This window comes from Bos indicus x Bos taurus, chromosome 15, assembly GCF_003369695.1.
Source record: "Bos indicus x Bos taurus breed Angus x Brahman F1 hybrid chromosome 15, Bos_hybrid_MaternalHap_v2.0, whole genome shotgun sequence".
In the NCBI taxonomy this organism is placed as follows: Eukaryota; Metazoa; Chordata; class Mammalia; order Artiodactyla; family Bovidae; genus Bos; species Bos indicus x Bos taurus.
The window spans coordinates 55247023-55262273 of record NC_040090.1 but is presented as its reverse complement, the minus strand read 5'-3'; the positions used below and the strand labels follow the sequence as shown (position 1 = coordinate 55262273).

At 41.0% G+C, this 15251-nt stretch overlaps 1 protein-coding gene and 1 non-coding gene across 4 annotated transcripts in view; one reads left to right on the top strand and one right to left on the bottom strand.

Moving 5' to 3' along the window:
* The first annotated feature begins 1379 nt into the window (after positions 1–1379).
* Positions 1380–15251, top strand: part of UBE4A (ubiquitination factor E4A) — a 42769-nt gene continuing 28897 nt past the window's right edge. The window contains exons 1-3 of one of the 3 annotated variants that reach the window (XM_027563598.1): positions 1398–1452; positions 10509–10674; positions 11428–11589. In XM_027563598.1, coding sequence (XP_027419399.1) covers positions 11469–11589 — 121 coding nt within the window. In that variant the 5' untranslated portion in view covers positions 1398–1452; positions 10509–10674; positions 11428–11468. Of the gene's footprint in view, positions 1453–10508; positions 10675–11427; positions 11590–15251 lie in introns of all 3 variants that reach the window. The other 2 variants (XM_027563597.1, XM_027563599.1) reach the window with 2 other exon arrangements.
* On the bottom strand, positions 8019–8125 carry LOC113906088. The gene has a single exon (XR_003514778.1). It is a non-coding gene; the product is annotated as a U6 spliceosomal RNA (small nuclear RNA).

Sequence of the window (15251 nt, the reverse complement as noted above, 5' to 3'; positions counted from 1 at the left end):
GTGTCTGGCTTATTTCACTTAGCATGATGTTCTCAAGGTTCATTCATGTTGTAGCATGTATCAGAATTTCCTTCCCTTTTAAGGTTTAATAATAATCACATGTATGTATGTGCCATATTCTGTATGTGCATTCCTCTGTCAATGGAAATTTGGGTTGTTTCCACCTTCTGCCACCCACTCCAGTGTTCTTGCCTGGAGAATCCCAGGGATGGGGGAGCCTGGTGGGCTGCTGTCTATGGGGTCACACAGAGTTGGACACGACTGAAGCGACTTAGCAGCAGCAGCAGCACCTTCTGCCTAATACAAATGATGTTGCTATGAACAGTGCTGTACAAATAACTATTTGTTTGTTTATAAATAAAAAAACTATTTATTTGTATTTAGCCAGAAGTAGAATTGCAGCATCACATGATAATTCTGTTTAACTCTTTAAGGAACACCAAACTTTTTCTGAAGTACTCCAGTAGTTTACATTCACAAGGGTCCCTATCTCACCACGTCCTCACCAAGACTTATTTTCTTTTTATTTTTTCACAATCACCTTCCTAAGAGGGATGAGGTGGTACTTCATTGTAGTCTTGACTTGCACTTCTCTAATGATTAGTGACACTGAGCACCTCTTCATGGGCTTATTGGCTATTTGCATATCTTCTATATAATAATATTTATTCAAGCCCATTGTCCATTCTTTAATCAAGTTGTTTGAGGTTTTATTGTTGAGTTATATTCTTTTTAATATAACTGGATATAATTTTTTAAATCAGTAATGTGATTTACAGATACTTTCCATCACTCTAGGTATTGTCTTTTCACTTGCACTTGAAAAGTATGCTCCATTTTTTCCCTCTGTGTAACTTCAAAGTACCCTTGAGGATCTGCATCCTCTTCACCTGACAAACAGGAAAACTGCAACTCAATCAAAGCATATTTGAACACGCTGCCTGGCACCTAATAAGAGCTCACAAGTTTCAGTTAATGCTACTGTTGCTTCACAGACAAAAATGATCTATGAAGAATCATAGAAGGTGTTTCAGTAAGGCATATCGGTGGGAAAAATAGAAAGCATAAGTCCGTAGAAGCCTTAGCAGCGCCAGGGTTCACCACCTCATAGCTATTGCCGATACATAGGTTTTCCAGGCCCGTTTACTCCTACCGACCTCCAAAACACCCTTCTGCCAGCTCAACGCGACCCGCCCCGAACATAACCAACCCCAAGGCCGCTTCCGGCCGCTTCCGCCCGGCAGCAGCCAGTTAGTGCATGCGCTGTGGGAATGTTTGCGCGCCCGCTCCCAGCACAGGGCGACACACCCAGCTTCCGGCGCCCGGATGAGATTGCACAAGGCTTGGCGCCTAATCATGACGTCAGCTCCGGTTGCCTTGCTGAATCGGAAGTGGGAGCTCTTCGGCCGCTGAGACTCTGTCGTGTCGTCGCTGCTGGCCTTTCAGGCTCTGGTAAGAGAGGGTATAGCTGGAGGGGAGGGGATCGTTGAGTCTGCAGTGGGACTTTTTTTTTCTCCTAGTCGGATACCAGTCCAAATCTCTGCACGCTTACCTCCTCCAAATTCTGTCCTTTCCTGAACACTGGCTCTCCTTCATGAACTTCGACCCTGTCTGGTTTGGGAACCCCTTACAGTGCTCCTGTTTCTGGCATTTCTGCCCCTCGTTGCCATTCCGCTCCTGGAAAAGGCCAGAATCCTGGCCTTGCATTATCTTTGGCGTTCTTTCTTTAGAACGTGCGCCTAGTGGGTAGGTCTCCCTGTGCGCCGCGAATCCCTTATGGAACCTGGGGGGATAAAATATAAAGAGTAGACAACAGATACCCTGGTACCAAAGAAGAGAAAATTAAACTTGGGTCCCTGTAGTCAAACCAGTTGAATCCATATGGCAAGGTGTTGACATTTGTTAAGGCAAGTGATCATTCACCCCTCAAAACTCTCCTGTTACTCTGCTTCTTGCTTCCTCAACATTTGGGTTTAGAGGACACTGCTAAAATTAAGTAACCGAGCGCAGAAGCTTATATTTGATGGGTATTCTCTTTGGAATCAGCTTTTCACTCCCAAGAATAAGGATATGTATGTTTAGTCTCACTGCCATAGGCTGTTTTGGTCTCACATGGGAGCCCTCATAGAAAATGGGACCCAGGGCCTTCCCTGGTGATCCAGCGGCTAAGACTCTGTGCTCCCAATGCAGGGGGCCAGGGTTCAATCCCTGGTCAGGGAACTTGATCCTATATGCTGCAGCTAAGGCCAGGAACAGCCAAATAAATAAATAAGATAGATAAATATTTTTAAAAACTGGAAGGAATGCTGTCTGCTTTGTGAGTTGATGAGATCCTTCTAGTTTGATGTAACGGAAGGATCTGTTGGCACGTAGAGGCCTGAAAGGATTATTGGGTGGAGCATGTAACGGTGAAATCATTTTTACAATTTCTTCTTCGGTTTGATCTATGTATTACTCGGGGCTTCCCAAGTGGTGCCGTGGTAAAGAATCCACCTGCTAATGCAGGCAGGCTCAGGAGACTCGGGTTCCATCCGTGCCTTGGGAAGGTCCGCTGGGGTAGGAAATGGCAACCCACTCCAGTATTCTTGCCTGGAAAATTCCATGGACAGAGGATCTGGATGGGCTACAGGCCACGGGGTCCCAGAGTGAGACACAGCTGGGCAGCCATGCGATTGCATGCACACACACGTATTACTCGCCAGGAAAGAAACCTTGTGGAGTATGATTTAAAAAAGCTTGATTTTGACAGTCTCATTTTTGTGAAGTATTCCAAGTATTTCTGTTTAAAAGCAATACCAAATTTGATGTTAAAACATTTATGTGGTCATCTCTTTAAAGGCTGACAGTGCCCCCTTGAGAGGATTAGCCATATTCTTTATAAACAAAAGATTAACTCAGGCGAGGGGAAAAAGATTATATAGGACTGGAGGTAGACAACTTTTATAAATGTAGAGCCTTGCAGCACATCTATCAGAAATGTGTTTTTAAAGGGGATGTATTGGGGGAATTCCCTGGCAGTCCCGTGGTTAGGACTCTGCACTTTCATTGCCAAGGGCCCAGATTCAATCCCTGGTTGGAGAATCAAGATCCTGCAAGCCTCACGGCCAAAAGTAAATAAATAAATAAAGAGGATGTATTTAAAATCAAATCCAAAAACTTCTAAGAATTGGTAGATGTGTCATGCCAAAGGCTGACGACAAGATAGTGCTTTATCTTTGTATGGTAGTTGAAAGGAGATTATAAATTCCCAGTGATATTGAATATTAAACAATATCAAGGTTCCATTTTATCAGACCTTTCTTTTGGAGTGGGTCACATCTGGGTGCTCTTTTTACATTTGTGAGATCCTTGACCAAATCTAAACTGACTTCCCTACAAAGGTTCCATCAAATGATCAGTCCTCCCTTTTCGTGTAAAACTTTCCTGGTTGCACAGTTAGCTCTTTTTCCATGAAAATAGTTGTTGCACAGATTTGAAGTACATATGAGAAAGATGAGCTTAATGAGGTAGGCAAAGCTCTTTTATCTTTCATCATGGATGACAGCAGAGATTTATTTCCATTCTCTGTTCTACACATGCTGAGATAACAAAGGGCCACAAGTGCCTGGCCTGATACCTTGACCTTCCACTGCAACCCAAGACAAACAGTAAAACCCTTACCTTAAAGTAGGATTATGGGTGCTGCTATTGATTACAAGAAGGTCAGGAGTAATTACATGTAAGATTGACTCATTTGATGCATGTTTGGGATTTTGTGTTTATGGAATATACCAGACACAAGAAAAAAATAATTAGGTATGAGCCTGTACTCAGCTTGCTTACCTTCTAGTAAAAAGAAGATCTACATTAGAAATACAGTGTAGAAAGTTATAAGTCCTGTTGATATAGATAAAATGTCATGGGAAGCTAATTTTTGTGGACCATTTTAAGTCTTTATGGAATTTGTTGCAGTATTGCTTCTGTTTTATATTTTGTTTTTTACTGTGAGGCATGTGGGATCTTAGCTCCCAGACCAGGGAGGACAAGGAATTGAACCTACACCCCCTGCATTGGGAGGTGAAGTCCTAACCACTGGGTTACCAGGGAAGTCTTAAGCTAGCTTTATGTAATGTGACAGTGTAGTATTGAGAAAGGAGGAAATAATGCCATTTATGATGATAAATCCTCTTTATGTCTCTTGATAGTCTTAGAGCCCATATGTGTCCTACATGCTAATTCTTGGCTTTTGATTTCCTTCCTTTCTGCATGGTGCAGATGATGCATCTCCTTTGTACTAATCTGAACTCTTTTCAGTTGTATTTTTAAAAACCCATTTGAACTGGCTCCCACAGTGTAGGGAAATCTACTGGCTTTTTTATACCTGAGAAGGCTCTCTTTCCATCTCACATGTCTTTTCCTGCATGTTGGTTTAGTTTTAGGCTAGGCCTTCTCTAGATGGTGGAAAGACGGCAACTCCAGGTTCCTGTCTTACAGCCTAGCAACCTAAGCAGGAAAAATAAAAAGAGTTCCCTTTTCTGTTGATTTAGCCAAAGGTCTGAAGCTAGTGTTCATTGATTCTTTTAGGTTGGTGCAAAAGTAATTGCAGTTTCTGCATTGTTGAAGTTTACCATTTGATATTGGAATACATTCTTAAATATGGTTACATCATTTTAATGTGCATTTCTCCCTTAATTTTTTTGCTAATGACTTATTACTTGCTATTTATTTATATTTATTTTAGACTATGTAAATGATGTTAGACAAAAGCAAATTCGAGTGATTTTCTTATGCAAGTTCAAAATGGGTCGTAAAGCAGTGGAGACAACTCGAAACATCAAACTCATTTGGCCCAGGAACTAATAAATGTACAATGCAGTGGTGGTTCAAGTTTTGCAAAGGAGTTGAGAGCCTTGAAGATGAGCGTAGTGGCCAGCCGTCAGAAGTTACAGCAACCTATTGAGAGGATGATCAAAGCTGATCCTCTTACAACTACATGTTTTAAGAAGTTGCCACAGAACTCAGTGCTGACCATTCTGTGGTCATTCAGCATTTGAAACGAATTGGAAAGTTGAAAAGTTTCATGAGCTGACCACAAATCAAAAAAGTCGTCCTTTTGGAATGTCGTCTTCTCTTATTCTATGCAACAACAACGAACCATTTCTCGATCAGATGGTGACATGCAACAAAAAGTGTATTTTATATGACAACCAGTGACATCCAACTCAGGGGTTGCACTGAGAGGAAGCACCAGAGCACTTCCCAAAGCCAAACCTGCACCCAAAAAAAGGTCATGGTCACTGTTTTGTGGTCTGCTACCAGCCTGATCCACTACAGCTTTCTAAATTCCAGAGAAACCATTATATCTGAGAAGTATGCTCAGCAGATCGATGAGATACACCAAAACCTGCAATGCCTGCAGCTGACATTGGTCAACAGAAAAGGCCCAGTTCTCCACAACAGCTCCCAACAACACATCACATAACCAACGATTCGAAAGTTAAATGAATTGGGCTATGAAGTTTTTGTTTTGTTTTTTTTAATTGAAGGATAATTGCTTTACAGAATTGTGTTGTTTTCTGTCAAACCTTAACGTGAATCAGCCATAGGTATGCATATGTCCCCTCCCTCTTGAACCTCCCTCCCATCTCCCTTCCCATCCCACCCCTCTAGGTTGATGCAGAGCCCCTGTTTGAGTTCCCTGAGACATACAGCAAATTCCCATTGGCTATCTATTTTACATATGGTAATGTAAGTTTCCATGTTACTCTCTCCTCCCCTCTCCCCATGTCCATAAGTCTGTTCTCTATGTCTGTTTCTCCATTGCTGCCCTGCAAATAAATCTTTGGTACCATCCTTCTGCTGCTGCTGCTGCTAAGTCGCTTCAGTCATGTCCGACTCTGTGCAACCCCATAGACAGCCTCCCACCAGGCTCCCCCGTCCCTGGGATTCTCCAGGCAAGAACACTGGAGTGGGTTGCCATTTTCTTCTCCAATGCATAAAACTAAAAAGTGAAAGTGAAGTCACTCAGTCATGTCCAACTCTTAGCAACCTCATGGACTGCAGCCTACCAGGCTCCTCCATCCATGGGATTTTCCAGGCAAGAGTACTGGAGTGGGGTGCCATTGCCTTCTCCGACCATCCTTCTAGATTCCATATATATGCACTAGTATACAGTACTTATCTTTCTTTTTCTGATTTACTTCACTCTGTATAATAGGCTCTAGGTTCATTCACCTCATTAGAACTGACTCAAATGTGTTCTTTTTTATGCCTGAGTAATAGTCCATTGTGTATATGTATCACAACTTCTTTATCCATTCATCTGTCAGTGGACATCTAGGTTGCTTCCGTGTTCTAGCTATTGTAAATAGTGCTGCAGTGAACATTGGGGTACATGTGTCTTTTTCACTTTTGGTCTCCTCAGGGTGTATGCCTAGGAGTGGGAGTGCTGGGTCATAGGGTAGTTTTATTCCTAGTTTTTTAAGGAATCTCCATACTGTCTTCTGTAGTAGCTGTATCAATTTACATTCCCACCACAGTGCAAGAAGTTTTGCCTCATCCACCATATTCACCTGACCTCACACCAACCTACTAGCACTTCTTCAAGCATCTTGACAACTTTTTTTTTTTTTTTAAACTTTACAAATTGTATTAGTTTTGCCAAATATCAAAATGAATCTGCCATAGGTATACATATGTTCCCCATCCTGAACCCTCCTCCCTCCTCCCTCCCCATACCATCCCTCTGGGTCGTCCCAGTGCACCAGCCCCAAGCATCCAGTATCGTGCATCGAACCTGGACTGGCAACTCGTTTCATACATGATATTATACATGTTTCAATGCCATTCTCCCAAATCTTCCCACCCTCTCCCTCTCCCACAGAGTCCATGAGACTGTTCTATACATCAGTGTCTCTTTTGCTGTCTCGTACACAGGGTTATTGTTAGCATCTTTCTAAATTCCATATATATCCATTAGTATACTGTATTGGTGTTTTTCTTTCTGGCTTACTTCACTCTGTATAATAGGCTCCAGTTTCATCCACCTCATTAGAACTGATTCAAATGTATTCTTTTTAATGGCTGAGTAATACTCCATTGTGTATATGTACCACAGCTTTCTTATCCATTCATCTGCTAATGGACATCTAGGTTGCTTCCATGTCCTGGCTATTATAAATAGTGCTGTGATGAACATTGGGGTACACGTGTCTCTTTCCCTTCGGGTTACCTCAGTGTGTATGCCCAGCAGTGGGATTGCTGGATCATAAGGCAGTTCTATTTCCAGTTTTCTAAGGAATCTCCACACTGTTCTCCATAGTGGCTGTACTAGTTTGCATTCCCACCAACAGTGTAAAAGGGTTCCCTTTTCTCCACACCCTCTCCAGCATTTATTGCTTGTAGACTTTTGGATCACAGCCATTCTGACTGGTGTGAAACGGTACCTCATAGTGGTTTTGATTTGCATTTCTCTGATAATGAGTGATGTTGAACATCTTATCATGTGTTTGTTAGCCATCTGTATGTCTTCTTTGGAGAAATGTCTATTTAGTTCTTTGGCCCATTTTTTGATTGGGTCGTTTATTTTTCTGGAGTTGAGCTGTAGGAGTTGCTTGTATATTTTTGAGATTAGTTGTTTGTCAGTTGCTTCATTTGCTATTTTCTCCCATTCTGAAGGCTGCCTTTTCACCTTGCTAATAGTTTCCTTTGATGTGCAGAAGCTTTTAAGTTTAATTAGGTCCCATTTGTTTATTTTTGCTTTTATTTCCAATATTCTGGGAGGTGGGTCATAGAGGATCCTGCTGTGATGTATGTCAGAGAGTGTTTTGCCTATGTTCTCCTCTAGGAGTTTTATAGTTTCTGGTCTTACGTTTAGATCTTTAATCCATTTTGAGTTTATTTTTGTGTATGGTGTTAGAAAGTGTTCTGGTTTCATTCTTTTACAAGTGGTTGACCAGATTTCCTAGCACCACTTGTTAAAGAGATTGTCTTTTCTCCATTGTATATTCTTGCCTCCTTTGTCAAAGATAAGGTGTCCAAAAAATATGGAACGCTTCACAAATTTGCATGTCATCCTTACGCAGGGGCCATGTTAATCTTCTCTGTATCATTCCAATTTTAGTATATGTGCTGCCGAAGCGAGCACTCGACAACTTTTTGCAAGGAAAACATTTCCACAACCTGCAGGATGCAGAAAATGCTTCCCAAGAGTTCATCGAATCCTGAAGCATTTATGCCACAGGAACAAACATTTATTTCTTGTTGGCAAAAATGTGTTGATTGTAATGGTTCCTATTTTAATTAATAAAGATGTATTAGAGCCTAGTTATAATGATACAAAATTCATGGTCTGAAACCTCAATTACCTTTGCACCAATCTAATAACAGGCCTTGCTAGAGAATCAGTGCCCACTCCTGAATCAGTCCCTTTGGCTAGAGACTGCTGTATTCTTTTTGGCCAAGCCAGATTCATATGCCCATTCCTAGAGCTAATGGGCGAGCTCATCCCTTCTGAACACATGGACTGGGAGCAGAGTGGATCCTCAAAGGAAAACTGGGGGTGTCATGTTGAAAAGAAATTGATATTTTGGAGACAGAAAAATAAAAAGAGCTCACTACACTTTTTGCATTCTTCTGGGTACCTCAGGATAGAGATAGGGTGGTGGTCAGCTAACAGTGACACAATTCTTGGTGCTTCTATGTGAATTAAGGGAAATAAGTAAGGGCAGTGCCAAAGAATGTTCAAACTACCATACAGTTGCGCTCATTTCACGTGCTAGCAAGGTAATGCTCAAATCCTTCAAGCTAGGCTTCCACAGTACGTGAGCCGAGAACTTCCAGAAGTACAAGCTGGATTTAGAAAAGGTAGAGGAAACAGAGATCAAATTGCCAACTTCCTTTGGATCATAGAAGAAGCAAGGGAATTCCAGAAAAACATCTGTTTCATTGACTGTGCTAAAGCCTTTGACTGTGTGGATCACAACTGTGGAAAACTCTTCAAGAGATGGGAATACCAGACCACCTTACCTGTCTCGTGCAAAACCTGTGTGCAGGTCAAGAAGCAACAGTTAGAACTGTCATGAAACAAAGGATTGGTTCAAAATTGGGAAAGGAGTACGTCAAAGCTGTATATTGTCACCCTGCTTATTTTACTGCTATGCAGAGTACATCATGGGAATCGCCAGGCTGGATGAAGCACAAGTTGGAATCAAGATTGCTGGGAGAAATATCAGGAACCTCAGATATGCAGATGACACCACCCAAGGGCAGAAAGCGAAGAAGAATTGAAGAGCATCTTGATTAAGGTGAACAAAGAGGGTAAAAAAGCTGGCTTAAAACTCAGCATTCAAAAAACGAAGATCATGGCGTCTGATCCCATTACTTCATGGCAAATAGATGAGGGAAAATTGGAAACAGTGACAGATTTTATTTTCCTGGGCTCCAAAATCACTGCAGATGGTGACTGCAGCCATGAAATTAAAAGACACTTGCTCCTTGGAAGAAAAGCTATGACAAACCTAGACAGCATATTAAAAAACAGAGATATCACTTTGCTGACAAAGGTCCATATATTCAAAGCTGTGATTATTCCAGTAGCAATGTATGGATGTGAGAGTTAGACTGTAAAGAAGGCTGAGCGCCAAAGAATTGATGTTTTCAAACTGTGGTCCTAGAGAAGATTGAGGGTTCCTTGGATAGCAGGGAGATAAACCAGGCAATCTTAAAGGAGATCATCCCTGAATTTTCATTGGAAGGGCTGATGCTGAAGCTGAAACTCCAATACTTTGGCCACCTGTTGGAAAAAATCAACTCATTGGAAAACACCCTGTTGCTGGGAAAGGTTAAGAACAGGAGGATAAGGGGGCAACAGAGGACGATCTGGATGGATGGCATCACGGAATCAATGGACATGAGTTTGAGCAAACACCGGGAGATAGTGATGAACAGGGAAGCCTGGTGTGCTGCAGTCCCTGGAGTCACAGAGTCAGACACAACCTAGCGACTGAACAACACTGCAGTGTTTAAAGGGAAGGAAAGACCTCGCAAGGATTGTTAACTCCAATTTTATGCTGTCTTTCTTTTTTGCATGATTAAGCTCAACTAAACTATACATAATAAAAAGTAAAATATATAGAGCAACATCTAACCTTTGAGTTCTTTGAAGTAGTCAAGACTAGCAGCATGCTGAGACGAGACTAGACTGTCATTACAGCTCAGTAACCATTAGCTTTTAGGCAGAAAGCTCAACAGAGGAGCACGAAGCAACAGGTAGAGATGCCTCAGCACTGTCCAAAAAAAAAAGTGTTATAGTCTCTCTCCAAAAAAGAGGAACTTTTCAACTTGTATTAGCTTTTGTTAGTGTGATTCCGTAAGGAGTCTTACCTCAATTAAAGGTAAACCAAATGTTCTTTTTGCCTCCTGCCTTGTATCCCTGACCCCACTCCTTCTAAGAACCTCTGTCCTTGTAGCAGTTCAGCATCCTCGTGAGCAGAATATTCATACCCTTTGTCTCTTCTCACCCTTTTCAGGGTTGTATTTCTATGCTGTGGGCTTAAAATTTCAAAAGGGGAGAAAGCCTTTCAGGGAGCTCTGCTCATCCCATTATACCCCTGAGTCCCCTTGGCGCTTGGATGAGGAAATTTTATCAGAAGAGTGCAAATGCAGGCTCAGTCAGCTCCTCTAAATACCTTTGAGGTATATATCTATTTCATATTACACAGCAGGAATTGTGTTTCTTCAGTATTGTCAAAACCATATAAACAGGGAAGGTTAAATGTAGAATTAAGCAAAGACCATTTAGTTCTTGGAGGAAGAAACATCAGTAGTCATAAGCCAGGAAGTAGAGATGGATTGTTTAATATAGATTTAAAACCCATGGTATGCTCCTAATCTGATTCCTATCCTGGTTTGCAATTCCACTTCTGACATATAGGCTTCCATTTAGTTTCTGTGTAGCTGAGGAGTTCCTGGCTCCAACCCTTAAGTCACAGAAGCCTGAGCAAGCACAAGCACCACTTTATGCTCATGCTGAATGAGAACTAGTCAACCAGCCTAGAGATTTATGGGAAATTTTTGTCATGTTTAAGTGCTACTTTGTTGTTACAACTAGTAGCTCAGTTTCCTCTTTGACTTTAATAATCCTCTCTATTTAACCTATTTTTTTTAAAGGTATAGCAAATAGAACATGTCAACAGATAAATGCATTCCTGAGCATCTTTTAAGTTTCTTGGTTTTAGCCACCCCCAAATCAGGCCAGCTCGTCCAGTTGGTCGGTTTGTAACCATTTTGCCAAAAATGCCTTGAATCTTGGAACAAAAGTTGGCAAGTCTTACCCAAAGCCTTTTAAAATGTACCATAGTCAAGGAATGGGAAAAGAAACAACAATGATTTTATCACAACTGTTGTGTTATCTGCCCTTCCACGTCTTAATACCTGTCCTTTCTATAGCCCCTCCCCCTAGGTCTGGATGGAGGATACTTTAAAGTGAAATGACAGACCAGGAGAATAACAACAACATCTCAAGTAACCCCTTTGCTGCTCTTTTTGGCTCCTTGGCTGATGCCAAACAGTTTGCAGCAATCCAAAAAGAGCAGCTGAAGCAGCAGTCTGGTAAGTGGAGGAGCCAGTAGCAGTGGATGAGATGACCTAGAATGGGGTCTTCCCAAATTAAATATCCTTTGGGTCCTTAATTGCAACTGGAATTTATATTTAGGGCAGAAGTTGGCATTTTGTTCATATTTGTTGTTTGTTTGGTTTGGGGGACTTCTCCTTGTCCTATCCCTGGCTTAAAAAGACCAGAGAACAGGTGGTTCTGGAATAACAGATGCCCATCATGCTCCCAAAGCTGTCAAGCTTTCTTGTTTTACAAATCACCTAGCGAAAGATTCTTAACAAAGATGCTAAATTTTTTTTAACATAAGAAACAGGTTATAGTTGTAGGTGTGGGAAACAAGTCACATGCAGCTATAGACAGCAGGTGTGTTAAAGGAAGACTTAGAGCCTTCTAGCCTATAGAGAAATGAGGTTTGTTCTTAAGCCCAGTGCTTCAGAGTCTTATCTCAAGTAAAATGCTTTTTCATTACACTTTCATAGCTTACTGCTTTTAGAACAGACTTGTAGGAAAATCTGATCCTTACCCTTCATGTGAAAAAAATTAGGACAATATCTCACTAATCAGAAAAGTGATTTTCCTCATCTGGGACCAAAGTAAAGATCAAGTCTAGCTTCCGCCCTATAGGTAATATATGAACTAGAAGAATTAGGATGCTATTTCCCAAATATATTAGTTTTCTGAGCGTATACACAAACTTTCAGGCCAGAAATTGCTCCCTTTCTCCTCCCTCCAAAAAAGATGTGTTTTTATTTTTAGGAAAGGAGAAACATTTATACTTTGCCTTTATTGTGTTTATTTCAGAAGTGTTCAGATATGTATACTACTGTGTACATATGGCCTTACTCTCTGATTAGGATTGAATAAAAAGGAAGTGAGAGCAAGACAGATGAGTAGTAGACAGAGACAGATGAAACAGAAGAAATACATGTAATGCTGACCTTTTAACGTGATGGAAAGAGGCAGCTCTGAGTCTCAGTCTCTGAAAACTTTCCCAGATTTCTAAAATATAGGCTCAGAATGGGAACCCTTGGATTAGGAGATTGAAAAGTGTGGAATTGGGAAAATAAGGAAATGAGAAATTTTAAGTATGTGGTTGGGGAAAGTTCTGGTAATCAGCGCTTGTCACTCTTGGAATTCAGAGGAGACCTTAATGGTATAGGAACAGAGCAACTGAACACTCATCCTTCTGGCCATAAACAGACGTAAGGCTGGCTAGGACTGGGAGCATTGCAGTGGGAACAAGTCAGGTGCATGCCCTTCTGTTACTATTTTGGCACCTCATTGTCTTAGTTTGTTTACACTGAGTTTGCCAGGTCACCAGGTCTAACCTGTTTTCCTCCAGCAGTTAGTACTCTAGCAAAACCTTTGACCTCCTGTATTGAGCTTCACTTTTGCTCAGTTCACCACGCTGAAGCAACTCTTGCACCTGAGAATTTTGCCCAGACTTTCAGAGTAACCATTTTATCAGCAAAGGAAAATGCAGATACAGGCTTGCATGTGCCTTTTAGTGAGCAACACTACTTATACACCCCTTTAGCATCAGCACCATTCTGAGAAGCTCTCTTTTAAGTTGCTTTATAAAAAAGTAAAAGGATTCTATCAATAAGAAAAAAATAACTAATTGAAAATGGGGACAATTTATATATACTCAAATTACTTTAAAAAATCCAATCTAGCTAATCATTAGAGAAATGCCCATTAAGACAACAATTAGATAGTTTTAGTCTGTGCAGTTTGTGAAGCTTTAAACAGGCACTCTCTCATACACTGGTGCTGCTGTTAGTTGCCAGGTTGTGTCTGACTCTTTGTGACCATGGACTGTAGCCCACTAAGCTCCTCTGTCCAGGGATTTTCCAGGCAAGATTACTAGAGTGGGTTGCCATTTCGTTCTCTAGGAGAAGATCTCCAGGGGATCTTCCTGACCCAGGGATCAAACCCTAGTCTCATGCTTTGCAGGTGGATTTTTTACCACTGAGTACTGGTGAAGCCCCATATACTCGTAGCCATGTAAATTGTAGTGGTTTTGGTTTTCTTTTTTGCTGCATGAGGTCCAGCTGCACAGGATCTTTAGCTGTGGCATGTGGGATCTCCTGGAGAAGGAAATGGCAACCTACTCCAGTATTCTTACCTGGGAAATCCCATGGACAGAGGAGCCTGACAGGCTACCATCCTTGGGGGTCACAAAGAGTCAGACGTGACTTAGGGACTAAACAAAAACAACAAATGTGGGATCTAGTTCACTAACCAGGGATTAAACCCTGGCCCCCTGCATTGGGAGCATCTCAGCCACTAGAGCACCAGGGAAGTCCCAGAGTAGTCTCTCTTAAAGTAATTTGGTAATACATATATGTTAACTTTTAAATATTCAGGCTTTTTAACCCAGCAGTTCTACTTCTGTGAATTTATCCTACAGAAGTACTTATACAGGTGCACAAAAATAATAAGTTATATGTGGTATAGTGTTGTTTGAAATCATGGGAAATTGGAAACAATACAAATGTCCATCAGTTGAGAAGTCGCTACATAGATCACATTGTATGCATTCAGTGTAATACAGGGCAGCTATTGAAAAGAATGAGGTTGGCTTATAAATGACCTAACAGAGAGGTGTTGGTGCTGATTAAGTTTAAAAGGCAAGGGAATTTCCTGGCAGTCCAGTGGTTATATCTCTGCTTTCACTGCCAAGGACCTACGTTTGATCCCTGGTGAGGGAACTAAGATCCCACAAGCCAAGCATCACAGCCAAAAATAGATAAATAAAAATTTAAAAATAAGAAAAACGTGTTCTCTTAAAATCAGGGAAAAACCATATATTTAATATAAGTAAAGGCTTATTGATCTATTAGATAATTCTTTGCTCACTAGGATTCTTTAGGGAAGATAGTGTTGCTACTTTTGGCATTATGGAATACAATTAATTATGAGTAGAAAAAATAAAACTTAGTTTTTGAAATATGGTAGATTTTATAACCAGGGATTTCAGAATTCTGTACTTAAGATGTTTCCTGATACAACTCAATGGCAAAAACCGCCAAACAATCCAATTTAAAAATGGGCAGAGGATCTGAATGAACGTTTTTCCAAAGATGACATATAGATGGTCAACATCTGCATGAAAAAGTGCTCAACATCATTAATTGGGGCAATGTAAATCAAAACCACACATGCTTGTTAGAATGGTTATTATCAAAAAGACAAGAAATAATGTGTTGGCAAGGATGTGGAGAAGAGGGTACCCTTGTGCACTGTTGGTGGGATTTTAAGTTGGTTCAGCCACTGTGGAAAATATCGGCATGGAGGTTCCTAAAAAGATTAAATATAAAGCTACCATATGATCTAGCAATTCTACCTCTGGGTATTTATCCAAAGAAAACAGAAACACTAATTGGAGAAGATATATGCACCCCCATGTTCATTGCAGCATTATTCAGGTGGACAGTAGATGGGCCTTAAGGGCATTGTGTGAGGCAAATAAGTCAGAGAAAGACAAATACCATATGATCTCACTTATATTGGAATATTTAAAAAGAAAAAAAAAACCAGGCAGACTAGATTTGGGCTTGCCAGAGGCAGGGGTTGGGGGTGACAAAATGGGTGAAGACTTCCAAAAGGTACAAACTTCCTGTAATAAAACAGTCATAAGGATGCAGTGAACAGC